Below are 14172 nucleotides of genomic sequence, written 5' to 3' on the forward strand. Positions count from 1 at the left end.
AAGCCATAATTCTTCATCGTCATCAGCCGTCGCATCACCAAAGTGCACATAGTGCCTTACAGTTGGTACATCGCTTCTCCGCAGAATGACGAATAATGTTGTGGTCGGTGCTTCCCAACTTCACAAAAATTGATTTGTGGCGTAGTGGGTACGTTGCTAGTGTATTTGTATTAGTAGCCACAAGATAGTTTATAACATACTCTAGAAATGCCGCTCTTCCAGCTTTCGCTGTGACTGTGCTGCGCTTTCCGTGCAGGCCTGGCGTTTTTTTTTTTTTGGCTACTTTTGAACTTCCGCTATGACGCAATAAATAGCTATTTTCGTTATTATTCCCAAATAAAATACACTGCGTATCTTTGCGAGCGCGCGTCCTCCCCTTGGCAACAGGCCGGGTACGCATCGAGGCACCCAAACGCAACGTGCGGCGCACCTGCAGTTGATACGGAGTGGCGAAGTTACACTCATCGCACTACACAAGATTCATAGTTTTTTTTTTTTCGACCCAATTTCGAACACGGGCGTGCTTCTGTGGTAGAACGCATGCTTACCACGCAGGATTCCTGGGTTCGATTCCCACTCGAACAGGAAATTTTTGTTTCTTTATTGGCATCTATCTCGAATTTTCACTCACAACCAACGACGCCGACACCGAAATTTCTGCGAAACGAGCTCTTTAACGCTATCGCGTAAAAATTAGGTTGAATCATTGCCAAATTCAAGTTGCCTTATTCCAAGTTTATTTGTTTTCTGCGGAGCTGTATCTATTCTTGTCGGAAAAGAGCCACGCCTTTTGCGTTATAGACGTGATTTTGTCACCAAAATTGCTGCAAAACTTGCCAAAAAATGTCGCGCATTAAAACTTTACATTGCGGTCTTTATACACCTTGTTTTTACCCCGCTTTGCAGCTACTTGCTGCAATGACTTCTGTTTTTCACTGCGATTCCTAACTTATGTTGTTCCTTGTCTGCTGCCGTCGTTTGAAGAACTAGTCCAGCGTTGTTGTGACATTTGTTTGCATTTGCGTTGCTGTTTTTCACTGCGATTTCTAACCTATGTTGTTCCTTGTCTACTGCCGTCGTTTGAAGAACTAGTCCAGCGAACTTTGTTGTGACATTCGTTTGCCTTCGCGTTGCACGATACCACATGTTTCGCCTCGTAGGCTGCTGCTTCTTCTGGCAAGTTCACTGGAGTGGAAAGGAAGCTGTAGGAATCATGTTGAAAGAGGAAACACGGCATATGCTCATGTTTGTCTTAACCCCAACGAATGAATGCACTTGATAAAAAAAAGAAGCATCCCTAGGATTTCGAGAGATGATGATGATGATGATGATGATGATTTGTGGCTTTGCCCTTTGTAGCGGGTGGACACATATGGTGTGTTCTAGCCTGGGTATGAAGAAAAAAAGGAAAGAAAAAGAACGACAAAAAGAAAGAAAAAAAGAACGAAAGCACGAAAGAGTTCACTTCTGGCACCACTTCCACCACTGTTGGAGCCTTGTCTTTGTGGTGGCAACGGCTTTTGCATTCCTGTCCGTCAGAGCCAGTGCCTGAGGGAGAGTAGTGGCCTCCGGCGGGCGGGGTGAGAGTTTTTGGCATTGCAGTACCAAGTGCTCCACTGTCTCTTGTTCTGCTCCACACGCTCTACATAAAGTTGAATCGATGTTCGGGTCAAAGCGGCTGCGATATGTCAGCGTGCGAAGCGCTCCCGCGCGCGCCTCGAACAGTAGCCCACTTCCACCACTGTTATCGTACAAAGATTCCGGGGCAATGGCCTCTTTGTATGTTCGGTACAGCTGGAGTGTACTCTTTTGCTGCAGCGACATTTGCCATTGTGCGCTCTCCTCTTCGCGTATCCGTTTCCGAACTGCCGCGGTAAACTTGCGCTCCGTGCTCTCGAGTGTTGAGCAGTCCAACATTCCGTACTTGCGTCGGAGAAAGTAGACTCTATTTAACCACTGCGTTCTGAGCCCCACGAAGTGCAGGTAGCGGAACATGCGACGGGCCCACCGGTGATCATTCATGAAGCGTGGGCGTCCTTCATAAGCGATCTTGCTTGTGGCTTCCCTTGCCTCGAACGTTGACCAGCCTACGTCCCCCTGAATGGCCTCCACTGCGACCCTTCCATGGCAGCCTAGTGCCAAACGGCCCACCTCCCTTTGGCCTCGCTCCAGCCACTCACGGGTCCTGCTTGTCAGGACCCGTGAGTGGCATGTACATGCCGCCATCTCTCGGCGGCATGTACATACATGCCGCGCCATCTCTCGGCGGCCGCCGGGCGCCCCGCCGTAACTGAATGGGAAGCACACGAAAACAAATCATATCTCACGAACGAGACACGATATCGAAAACGACTCACGGTTTTATATTCTAGGGAACCACTACAACATTTTAGGCGTAATTTTAATAAAGTATAAGACGGTGGCGCAAAAGGGACAAGGACGAAACAGGAAGAAGAGACGTATACAAGCGCGCTTGTATACGTCTCTTCTTCCTGTTTCGTCCTTGTCCCTTTTGCGCCACCGTCTTATACTTTAACTATGCACCAACTAGCCCCGCAACAAATTTTATTGGAGTAATTTTAATAACCTACCACAAAGCGCCTTCCTTCCCAGGCCATTTGAAGATATTACCACACAGCCTACGAGAGCTGCCTCAATTTAGACCCACTTTGGCCTCTTTAAACTTCGATTGCAAAGCTTAGAAAAAAGCTTTCAAAAACGACTCCCTGTTTTAGATTGGCCGACAAATGCTCTTTCGAGTCATATGCCACTTGATTGTGTAGCTAAAGCCATGTAGCTTCCTCGAATGCTTTTGTCGGCCATATAAACACTTTTCATACTTGTAAAGCTGGCTTTTTCGTCATGCAGGAAGTATGACAGGAAAGCCAGCTATCCTACTGTAAACAGCGTGTTGCGCTGTTTACTGTGTTTAGAGTGTTTCCAGTCGAATTCACTAAGACTTCGTGTCCACTTGAAGGACAACAGGTGCCGCCATTATTTGGGTGAATAGGCAGTGCAGGGAAGCGCACTTGCGGATTGCGGAAGGGGTCTATTAGTTTCGAAAGCCCACATTGTTTCGGGGTGTGTCGGAACTGCTCGTAGCGCTGACAATGCTTTTGAATGCATGTCCTTTGTTTCGCGTTTACTTTTGAAATATTTTGTCACGTATCACCCGGATTAACAAATCACAAGGTTCAAACTGCGGTTCCTACACCACGTAGGGGACTAAAGATTGCTGCAGTGAAAATAGAATGGATCGTAAGTAAAAACCTTCGGCGACGCCGTATTGAGCAAGAATATTTTTTTATACATGACCCAAATTGCTTTCTCTTGGTCGATTTCTCCTTCCTTACCTGTGCTGAACGCACATACGACGATAAAAAGATACGGTGCCAAGCCCTCGGTAATTATGGCAATTTGTGCATGTGCGCGCCTCCGCATGAGTCTTCTCGTGCTTGCCATTGGCGTAGCCATGAAGGGGGGAGTGGGAGGGACGTAGAGGTTGGTGGGGTTCAAACTCCCTTTTCCCGAAATTTTATTTATTCTTCGTGTGGATATATCTACGCACGCCCGAACATACAAAAAGTAAGTATCGTTGGACGCTTCCCCCCCCCTCCTCACCCCCTTTGCAGAAAAAGATTTCTGGCTACGCCACATGAGCACGCGCACAAGTGCGTAGTGCGGGCGCTCATGCTTAATCACATATTTGACAGGCATACATGATTTCACTTCTGTGGAGCGATAGCGAAGGCACGCTGACGCAATTATGTCCACATTTTCTGTATGCAAAAGGCTTCAAAGGTTTGGCACTGGCGTTGTTCTGCGCATCTGCCTATCAGATTGTAATTTTTAAAGGAGCAGTGACAAAAAATTTGAAGGCTAGATAACTTCTGCACTAGATTTTCACGGACACGCACGCGTCATTTACAAAACATCAGCGTCTGATATAGTCTAGAACATATTTAAAATAAATTTTAAGGCGCATGAAACGCATGTGCACGCTAAACGCACCACCTCAACATCGACACCGACTTCACGTTTGTGATGGCTTCCATGCTCCTTGCGTAAGTGGTTGTTTATTGGAAGGAATATTTACAGAACAAAACTGACGCAGCTTCATTGATTAACGTCGCGAAGACGGGTCAAACATTAGATCTGAGGGCATCACATGTATCGCTACACAAGCCATTAAATTTCCTTCTTTCTTTCGCGTTGTGCTACGTTCCCACCTAAAGCAAGCGTTGAGATTTCTTTATAATATCTCAAACAATCAAAAGAGCCAGTGGCGATTACGGAATACAAAAGCGTAGAAAACTAGCTTACTTGGTGATCTTCATGGTAAAAGCAGCGCAAGGAGACGGCAACACGAGACGAAGAACGACACATGTCGTTCTTCGTCTCGACACAACTGTCGTGTTTATTAAACACAAGTGTAAATAAGTACTAGCCCCATGCGCGCACATCCTCAGCGTTACAGATTGTCGTCACATTTTTCGAGGAGGCTTATTTCCCGATCATGGAGATAGATGGATGGGGCGGAAATGCAAAAGTCTTTTTTTTTTCTTACTGTGAAAAGCTTCTATGATTTCACGTGCTCTTTGATCCACGTGCCTGATGACGACATGATGACTGTGTCGTTCTTCTCGTGTTTCCGTGTATTTGCGCTATGCCCCGCCACGGTGGTCTAGTGGTTATGGCACTCGACTGCTGACCCGAAGGTCGCGGGATCGAATCCCGGCCGCGGCGGCTGCATTTTCGATGGAGGCGAAAATGTTTGAGGCCCGTGTACTTCGATTTAGGTGCACGTTAAAGAACCCCAGGTGGTCGAAATTTCCGGAGCCCTCCACTACGGCGTCTCTCATAATCATGTGGTGGTGTTGGGACGTTAAACCACAGATATTATTATGTATTTGCGCTCCTTTTATCATGAATTGACCTTGTAATAGCGTGCAAAACCGGGCTAGTTGGCGCTCTTCATGATAAAAGCAGCGCAAAAAGACTGCAACACGAGACGAAGAACAACCATAGGTCGGGAAACTTACTCATTAGTCGACTCACTCAGACTAAGACTGAGCCGCGAGTCTGAGTCCGAGTGAGTCCGCTTGAGGAAAACTTTGGTGATTCATTCAGAGCCCGAGTGAGTCCGGTTGATCAAGACATTCGTGAGTTTTAGTCAGCGAGTCTGGCCGCCGAAAAATTTCGTGAGTCTGAGTCGGAGTGAGTCCGGTTGAGGAAAAGTTTCGTGAGTCTGTAGAAACGCACCATTCCTGCCTTACGCGACGCTTTACGACTCGAAAAAACAAATTCGTTAAGCTGTAATGTGGTCAAAGATTTGTTACCTCGGCAGTTCGAGGAACATTTAAACTTTAATGACCTCATCGAATTCTTTGAACCTTTTTAGCAGATATTTCTGCCAATTTCCCAGCACGCCTGCTGTTAAGTCCGTACCGGCCGATACAACATAGTGACGCCCGTTCTTGTTTTTTTTTTTCTTCCTCTTTAAACACCTTTCCTTTCAATGTCAACTTTGAAGCGCCGAAGCACTTTTGGTGTTCCCTCTCTCGTCAGTGTGCTCGTCCAGCCCACACCGCTAAAAACCTGATGGCACCTGCTTTCTCAGGTTCAGGTTTTGCGTACCTAAGCTCTCGCGCCCTTTGCACATCCAAAATAATGCAGGCAGAGTACAAAAAGAAGCAACGAGCTTGACACCCTTGGTTTGGGGCCCGCAAGAGAGAAAGGCGAGTTCGAACATTTTTACAGTGGCAATGGATATGCACGTACGTGGTTGCTTTCATACCAGCGCATACCCTCACCCCCCTTTCCAGTTATGTTCAACCCCTGCGCGTGCTCGCCACCCCCTCTCCCCTCCCCACTAAAAACTATGAGGTCCGCGAAAAGAGGCTGACTGTGGCTAAGCACCTGGCATTCCCTCTCGAAATCTACTGCAGGGGGGGGGGGGGTTTGGAATATGTAACGCTGGAAGTGGGTTAGTGGTAAGGAGAGGGTTGCCGCAATGGCATCAGCTACGCTTCGTTGGGCAAAGGACACTTTTTTTAACTTGCTGTACTATCTCCGTGTCTTCCCATGACCCTTGGCTAAGCTTTTTTTTTTTTGTGCTCGCCAGCTGTGGGTGAGGAGGGCTTTAGCCAACACCTCCTAGACAGCTTTTCAGGCCTGCGCCCAGCGATCTGACGTCATTTCCGCCCGGCCGACACTCGGGGAAGCCGCAGCGGCAGCGAGCGCAGCGTGGGTCGATTCAGTCACGTTTGTCGTTTGCCGCTGTTGTTTTGCGGCAATTTCATTTCCGTGCGTGATGTTCTAGTGATACGACAATGCCTAATAAGTGTTCTGTGCCGGGATGTACCGGAAACTACAGGACGGGAAAGAAGATACAAGTGTTTTCCTTCCCTAAAGACGGCGACGCTCTCAACAAGTGGCTACGCGCCATTCCTAGGAAGGATTTCGTGCCCACGTCTTGCACTAAGGTAAGGATTTGTGATCTTCTTGTCCCAGATCCTCGTTGATTGTACAGGTAGAAGCAATGTGATATGAAATATGGGACCGTGTAGCCGCTGTTCCTTGCTAAGCGCTGACACAGAGTCGATGAGAATCGGCCACAAAATCACGTTCGTAGCAAGGATGGCCGGCGACTCTTTGTTCACACATAGTCGCCTGGGGGTCGTCCGTGGGAGCGCACTTAGTTCTTTTAATAAGTGTCTTCTCAGATGTTCATGAAACGTTTGTTCGTTTGTGCAGGTGTGCGTGGATCATTTCGACGCTTCATGCATCGAGCGGACGACATCGTACACGGATCCAAGGACAGGAAGAGTTATCGAAGTCGCACTGCCAGTACCGCGGTTACGTCCTGGATCTGTGCCAACGATATTTCCCGGCTGCCCGTCCTACCTTTCAGTATCAGACCACAACACGAGAGAAACACCTGATGCCAAGAGGAGCCGAAAAGAAGCTTCCCAACTCGCCCATGCTGTTGAAGAATCACTGGCGTCATACGAAGCGGAACAGGAAAGAGACCGTTTTTCGTCCCTCGAAGAACTAAAGGCTCGCCTGCAAGTAGTCTCAGTGTCGCCAAAGTGGACTGTGATTCATAAAGAAGAGTGCTGGATATTTTTGAACATCATCGACTTTCGTGAACCTTGGTTGAATGCGTCATTGACAGTGTTTGAAAACCTCGAAGTCATTGCCTGCTATCAAGGATCACAAATCAAGAACCTTGGTAGCACTGTTGTACCTGACTCAGTTCAAAAAGTAAGTTCCTTGTTGGAAATTTTGAACAACCTTTGCATGCTGTCTGAGGAGCGCTGCAGTTGTCGCCACCTGTCGCTTGCAATACAATCCCTTCTCGACAAATTGGAAGGTAGCATTACTGAAGACAAGAAAGAGGCGGTAAAGTTCATGAAGGAGCAGCTGCTATACTGCTTTCTGCAAAGCGTATTCACTACAGCGCACAGGTAATGGTGTTTGCATGCATCTTGCATACAATATCACCACATGCGTACAAGTTTCTAAGAAGAACGAGTGTACTAACCTTGCCGCATCCAAGCACTATTAGAAATGTGTGCCCACAAATCGATTCATCTGATGCCACTTTCCTTCAGTATGTTTCCCAGAGATTCAAACATCTGCAGCCACATGAACACACTGTGACGCTGATGCTTGACGAGATTCATATCAAACCTTGTTTAGATTACAAGGGTGGGAACATATGTGGTGCAGCAGTCAATTCGAATGAAGTAGCCACCTCGGTGCATGTATTTATGATACAAAGTCTACTGAGCTCGTTCAGGGAGGTGGCGCACATTCTTCCGGTTAAAACCTTACAGTAGTTATGTACACAGAGGTTGTAGTTGGAAAGCTTATGACGCAAAGTAACTTCACCCAGTTTCTCCATGGCCTGAACCAAAAGAATGTCGTTCGGCAATTGACACTGCAATGTCTGCCGAGGCTTGAGGACATAAATACGTGTGAAAATGGACACACCTATGATTTCCTCGTCACGCTAGTAGCAAACTGCGCAGCAAACATCATGCTTAACAACTTGTGCAAGCAGAGGAACGATCTCTTACGCATTGGGAAGGAACAGAAGGCAAAAAACAGAAAGGCCCAAATCTTTCTGGAAAAGTGATTTTTCCAGGTGAAGCGCTCTCCACATTTATTCGTGCGAAGCTGCACTGAGGTCATTTTATTTCACAGTCCCGACTTGATTTCCTTGTCATACTTCTGTCTGTTGTGCAACGAGCCTTGTTTTCGGTTTGTTTCGTATTTAAATGAGACTACATAGTTTTAAAATCTCTTTTTAAGTGTTCTTGGCATGTCAACGTGTTGTGCTCACTGAGCTGTCTCAGTGCCTGCTGTGGAGGGACCATACCTCGCAGCTATGTATGCTTTTCTTGTGCGCTTTCTGTAGAGATATATTGGTGTGCAATGTGATTTGTGTTTTGGGATTTTTGTGTGACTTTTGTTTTCTAGGACATGCTTGCACCTGTAGCAGCAGTACAATTAGTTTTCTTTGTGTGACTTATTTATCGTGCTATGGTTCACACTTCAGTCACCAGTGTGTTTTATGTATTGCGACGTTTTGACAAGTGCTTGAATTTACAATATGATGTCTTGTGTGTTACTACTACTGTGATAAATGAATGCAATATTTTCCTCTAACCTAAAATTTAAATGGGAATATGCTCTTCATGTTCCAAAGTTTGGGAATGTTTTTGGTGCAACAATGTGTTATATTTTGTTTTGTTTCATTTTATTGAGATGCAAACTGTGCCTGCTTTGACAAAAAAACAGATAGTTATCTGTGATATGATGTACTATGTCTGCCTCTAATAAGTGCAAGAACTTGTTTTCTCTGCCATTCATTCACCCGTTTATGCTGCGCAGTTTTTATGGCAACATCTGTATTCTGTACTTTTGGCACATCTTCAGTATGAAGTGAAATATCTTTTGCTGGCCGCCGTCTATCTGGGCCGAGAACAGTGTGCACTGTGATATTTATGCAGACGGCGCCTGCTTGCGATAAATAAATATATATTATTCCATTCATGATATTCATTATTTCTCGTTACCCTGATAAATCCTGTTGACCTGGCGATCTCTTCTGAGCGGTCAGAGGCAGTAGTTCGCGTGAGGAGCGCGCGCGCGTCAAGCGCTCCCAGCCGAGGTAGGCCGGCGCGATGTGACGTCGTCGACGTCACATCACGTGACGCGCAGGCTTGAAAGCTGTCTAGGAGGTGTTGCTTTAGCGAACCTAACCACCTTCCCAAATCAGTTATTGCAAGCTGCGCTTGAAGGGGTATTAACAGACGGGGGAGAAATGCTCGGGGGAGACGAGGGGATTACGGATCACGTCACCGCGACCACCGCGACGTCACGAATTAGCGAGTGGGCGTGACACCCCCGCGCCTCCTCGGAGGAGACGGGGACCCTTTCCCCGAAAGGACAAACGATCCCCCGGCGGTGGGGGATATGGCGGTATTTCGGGCTTTGGCCGCATTGTTGCGCTTGCTCCTGCAAAGAGCGGCAGCGGGTGTACAGTCTGCAGCTACATAGTCGTCTGCAGCTCGTCGTAAGCAGCTCGTCAAAGGAGTCGTGCAAGCCACCAGAGTAGTCTAGTAATACTGGTCTCCCCCTCCGTTCGCCTCGTCCGTGTGAGTAGGGGGCATTTGTGGAGACTTCTCCTCGCGAGCTGACGCCCCTAGGCTCCGCCTTTTTCCACCGAGCATTTTTCCCCCGTCTGAATACCCCTTTAGGTGTCGGCGGAGGCGCGGTACCGCGAAGGTCGCGGGGTGCAGCTAGTGCCGAAGCGCACCTTCCAGCTCGCGCGGCGTTCGATATATTCGATGGCGGGTAAAAATACCCTTCGATATAAACGTGCGAATTTCTATACTTTTACAAAGGATTTTCAAGGGGATAATTTACGCGTTCGATATAGCCGAAAATTCGATATATCCGTGTTCGACTGTACAAAGATCATGCCACACAATCTGCAGACAATGGTTCCACATTAAAACAGTAGCACATACGCATCGTTATAATAAAACGCAAGTTATGCGAGAGCTTGACCGTAAGCCAGTCAGTCCATCAGTCTACAAATTGACTGCGACGCAAAGACGACGAGGACAGGCAGAGAAACGCAGCACCAGCCAAAACTGTCCAATGAACGAGCCGTGATCTTTCTGGTAGATAACGCATTTTGCTGAAGTGCAAACTCTTACTTGCGAGTGACTAGCAAACGTGCCCGGCAGGGCCCACAGCAAGTTTAAGGTCACTAGAATTTGTATTGCAGAGATTTGGACTGACAATAATGGTGGCTGGATCACGTGCGTGTCTATTTGCAGAGACATCGATTTTCCTGCAGCGAAATCACGTCACGACAACAATGTTGTTCTCAAGTTCAGCTCCAGTCCAAGTTCTCTATATTCTGCCGAGTGTACTGCTCCAGGATGATGACATCTCGCAGACATTTGTCTCTTTATCCATTATCATGGTCGTCGAAGTTTTCTGAAAAGAAAAAAGGAAAATTACTACGTCAGTTTCCTAGTTCGCTAAAAGCGAAAAGATCACGCAATTACTCACGCACTATGAATAGGGTGACACTGTTTCGTTCACACTTACGTGCGAGTACTTGGCAGTTTGTAGCTCTTGGGCTGCAGATTTCTCCTGGATGACCGCCTCAAGGACTGCGTGGCACCTTCTTCGCCTGTTGCTGAAATGGAAGAAACGGAATGCCACTTTCAAATTCTACGCGAATATATTCGAATTTGCTTCAACATGAACTTAAAACTCAGTTTCGAAGGATTCGAAATGAATGAACACACATTTTACGACTTGAAAAGGTGGTTTCACCGCAATGTGGGGCATTTGTGCCATGAAACAACCTGCCGTAAAATCCCGAGCAAACGCCCCCCCCCCCCCCTCCTGCGGTGAAAGATAATCTGATGAGATGTGGAGGGGGGCGCTTGCTCGGTCATGGAGAAAAATTCAAGATGGCGGTGGACGAGCAGCTTAGAATAAATAAGGCTCACCTGTGCTGCTAATGAAGTGATTTATTGAACACGCATGCATTCACTGTTTTCAGTCCCCTCATCGGGCAAATAAAAAAGAGTGAAAAAACAGTGAAAATGGCGGAAGGGGACTGGGGCGTGGGGGGCTTGTTTGGTCATTGGTGCATATTACAAATCTCCCAAAAAAGAGAGGGGGGCGCTTGCTCGGTATTTCACGGTAATCAGAAGAAATCAGGATTGCCGGGAAGCCACAGTTCAAAGTCACAAGTAGATGTTACTTGCATCCCGATTATCTTTTGGAAGTTCAAAAGCGTGTTATACGAACTTAAACGGGCTAAGAAAGGCAAATTTTAAAACTTATCATGTATTTACTTATAACTTGTACCGATCTACTATTCAAATCTGCCTACTATTCTACTTCGCTTTGAAATGTTTCTACATACTTGTTGCCATTCACCTTGATTACACTTTGATCCAAAAAAAGTTACATTTGCACAAGTCGATAAATTATATGCATTATCCAAGCTACAATTTAGTGTGAATTCTAAGACATTGCAGTCGAATGCCTCCCTACCAATATCCACTGCTCGGGACATACGACCATGTGGTTGGAAACGTTGAATCATGCAGCTTTAAACCGGGAAAGGTTGAACTATAGCGCAAACTCGTGCCCAAAACACTCAGTAGAATGACAGCAGTGAGCACAGTTGCCAGTTGAACAGATCCAACGTGTCTACTTTTTAAATGCAGGAGTTTTGGTACAGTCCTGTGTAGCTGTTATTGCTCTTGTACTTCTTGAGAGTGTACTGGTCTGAAAGTTGTTCCCAACCAAACCAACTACTTCACTAATCTATGGTCGAACAAAATAGCGATAATAGTTGTGAAGCTATGCATATGTGAAGGAATGGCTGTGCCAAGTAACCATTATGGTCTGTGGAACCAGGGTACCGTGAAACATGTAAAAGCCAATGCAGCATTCATTTTGGTGCAGTCAATTACATTCAATGTAACTATTTCTACAACACCTTCCAGACTCCTCACTGCCCAACTGAAGTGCTCACAATATAATGCACCTTAACTCTTTTCTTACCACGAGAAAATGGTTATTTTTCATGTGTCTCGGGAAGAAAGCTTTTGCCAGTTTGAAAAGTACTCCAGCATGCATTGCAGCAAGCAAATTATGCGTTATGAAATGGTCTTTCTAAAAATATATATCTAAGTTGTAAAGCAAAAAAATATTGTGGAATGTATAAAAATTCGAATGTCTAACTTTTTGTTGCCAGCTGATGAACAGAGCAATAAAAGACACTATATATGCAAAAATACTCAGATCAAAGAAAATTCAGAATATACATTTTGAAGACAAATGACCCAGAAATGCTATAAAAAATAATGAACGTTCTAAACAATGTTTCTATTAAAATAGACAAAAAAAATCACCCAAGGTACTGCTTCACTGCTCGTGCAATGCGGTGAAGCATTACCCGTTTTTCGTGAGAGACAGGTGCACTCGAGCACTTTTCGCACAAAATTTTTGTTTTTTGCTGGTGTTCCAATATTATGGATGCCAGAGATGTGAACGACACCTGTATAAATCAGATGTGCAATAAACTTAACCAGTTCTTCTGGCGTCATCTCCTTCCATTAGCCACCTCCCACCGCATAGGTTGGCATTCCAATATAGGCATCCAAGCACATTTATTCTTATTTTTTGCAGATATTGAAAAAAAAAAGAACGAAATCACGCGCAGTCCAAAAACGTCTCGCGCTGCTCTGTTGTGCGGGGCCAAGATCTGCTCCAGCCGCCTTCTTGTCATGAGGAGAAGCTTTGCAGCCGGCGCCAGCACATCGCGCCCCAGAGACGTGTGGACCTCACACGTAAGCAGAGTAGCTTTAAGATTGTGCACAAAGGTCAGCAGCTAAGCACATGCGGCAGAGGAGACAACTTGAGGCCGTAAATCAAACCAACTCCTGAATGCCTGCGGATGTCCCAAGCAGACGCAAAACATCGTCGTGATCGGAGCTTGAAGCTGAGGTGCTGTCATCTTCAGACTCAAAGCTCATCGTCATTAAATTTACGTGCAGTTGCAAGATAGTTTGGAGCGGTGTGCGTTTCTTGCGGCGCAGGTGTGCACCCATGCGCGCGTGACGACGACGCCATAGGAGCGACTAGCGACACGGGATGCGGCCGTGTCTCATATAACAATAGACGCAAAACCGAAGCTGCTGGAAACTGGCTGAAAAGGCCACGTCTACACGTTATACATGCAGCGGACCTTCAGAAATAAGTTTTGGTAGAATAAATCTTTCTCGACTCCAAACAACAGCTCTCTAGTGAATAGCTGGCATAATTTTCAGGCAATTATTACCGCTCAACACTCTCAGATTGCGAAGCTGACACCATAATTTGATATTTGACTTGCAAAAGTTCTTTTGATTACATAACTTTGATATTACTGAAGCATAAGCACGAGCGGCACGCATTTCTCTCAAGTTCACCAGCCAAGCGCATTTTCCCAACAACACACGCACATTGGTTCGCGCATAGGTCTGTCAAAAATCACGATGTTGCCAAAACTGGCAAATTCAAAGTGATTCTGAAAGTTCAGTGGCAGGACTAGGTGCTACATGCACGAGAAACAAATTCAACAAGCCAAAATCGACGATTCAAAGCATCGATCACCGGTGATCGATTTGAAAAGTCGTGGTAACGAAAGAGTTAAGGGGTAGACGTAGGCTGTAAAAACAAACAAAAATTGGGCAAGCACGTTATTGTATTAGCACATCACTAATATGTACAGCTATTCTTTCACTCATAAGAATTAAATTAGACTTTACAAGATCAGTGTTTCATCTGCAACGTAGTTTTATGGAATGTTTTCGAGCTGAATCTAAATGTTCTTTGATTACATTTTGTTTATTTTGAACACAAAGCTCTGTATGTGGAAACAATAGGGTGGCAGCTTTGTCTGTATCCTGAGCTCACTGACCTACAAGAAAATGTATTGCATATTAAAATCTGCATAAAAAAATGGGACGAGTAGATATTTACATGAAGTTCGGCCACAAGATAGAGGAGATATCTTCAGAACTTATGTCCCCCTGATGAACTTGGGAAGAATGTACAAGCCTACAGCTGCTCATAGCT

General features: G+C 45.9%; 1 protein-coding gene across 1 annotated transcript; it reads left to right on the top strand.

Annotated features, from left to right (window-relative positions):
* The first annotated feature begins 6266 nt into the window (after positions 1–6266).
* Positions 6267–9088, top strand: LOC119379565 (THAP domain-containing protein 1-like). The gene is made up of 2 exons (XM_037648869.2): positions 6267–6485; positions 6757–9088. The coding sequence occupies exons 1-2, from the start codon at positions 6333–6335 to the stop codon at positions 7471–7473; spliced, it is 870 nt and encodes a 289-aa protein (XP_037504797.1). The 5' UTR covers positions 6267–6332; the 3' UTR covers positions 7474–9088.
* Positions 9089–14172: the final 5084 nt, after the last annotated feature.

The sequence above is a fragment of the Rhipicephalus sanguineus genome, chromosome 1 (assembly GCF_013339695.2).
Source record: "Rhipicephalus sanguineus isolate Rsan-2018 chromosome 1, BIME_Rsan_1.4, whole genome shotgun sequence".
Classification (NCBI taxonomy): domain Eukaryota; kingdom Metazoa; phylum Arthropoda; class Arachnida; order Ixodida; family Ixodidae; genus Rhipicephalus; species Rhipicephalus sanguineus.

Bases quoted from the DNA above. Each gene is read 5' to 3' on its own strand.
- LOC119379565 (XM_037648869.2), top strand. From the start codon at position 6,333: ATGCCTAATAAGTGTTCTGTGCCGGGATGTACCGGAAACTACAGGACG. The intron at 6,486-6,756 runs GTAAGGATTTGT...TCGTTTGTGCAG, and splicing joins TGCCCACGTCTTGCACTAAG to GTGTGCGTGGATCATTTCGA.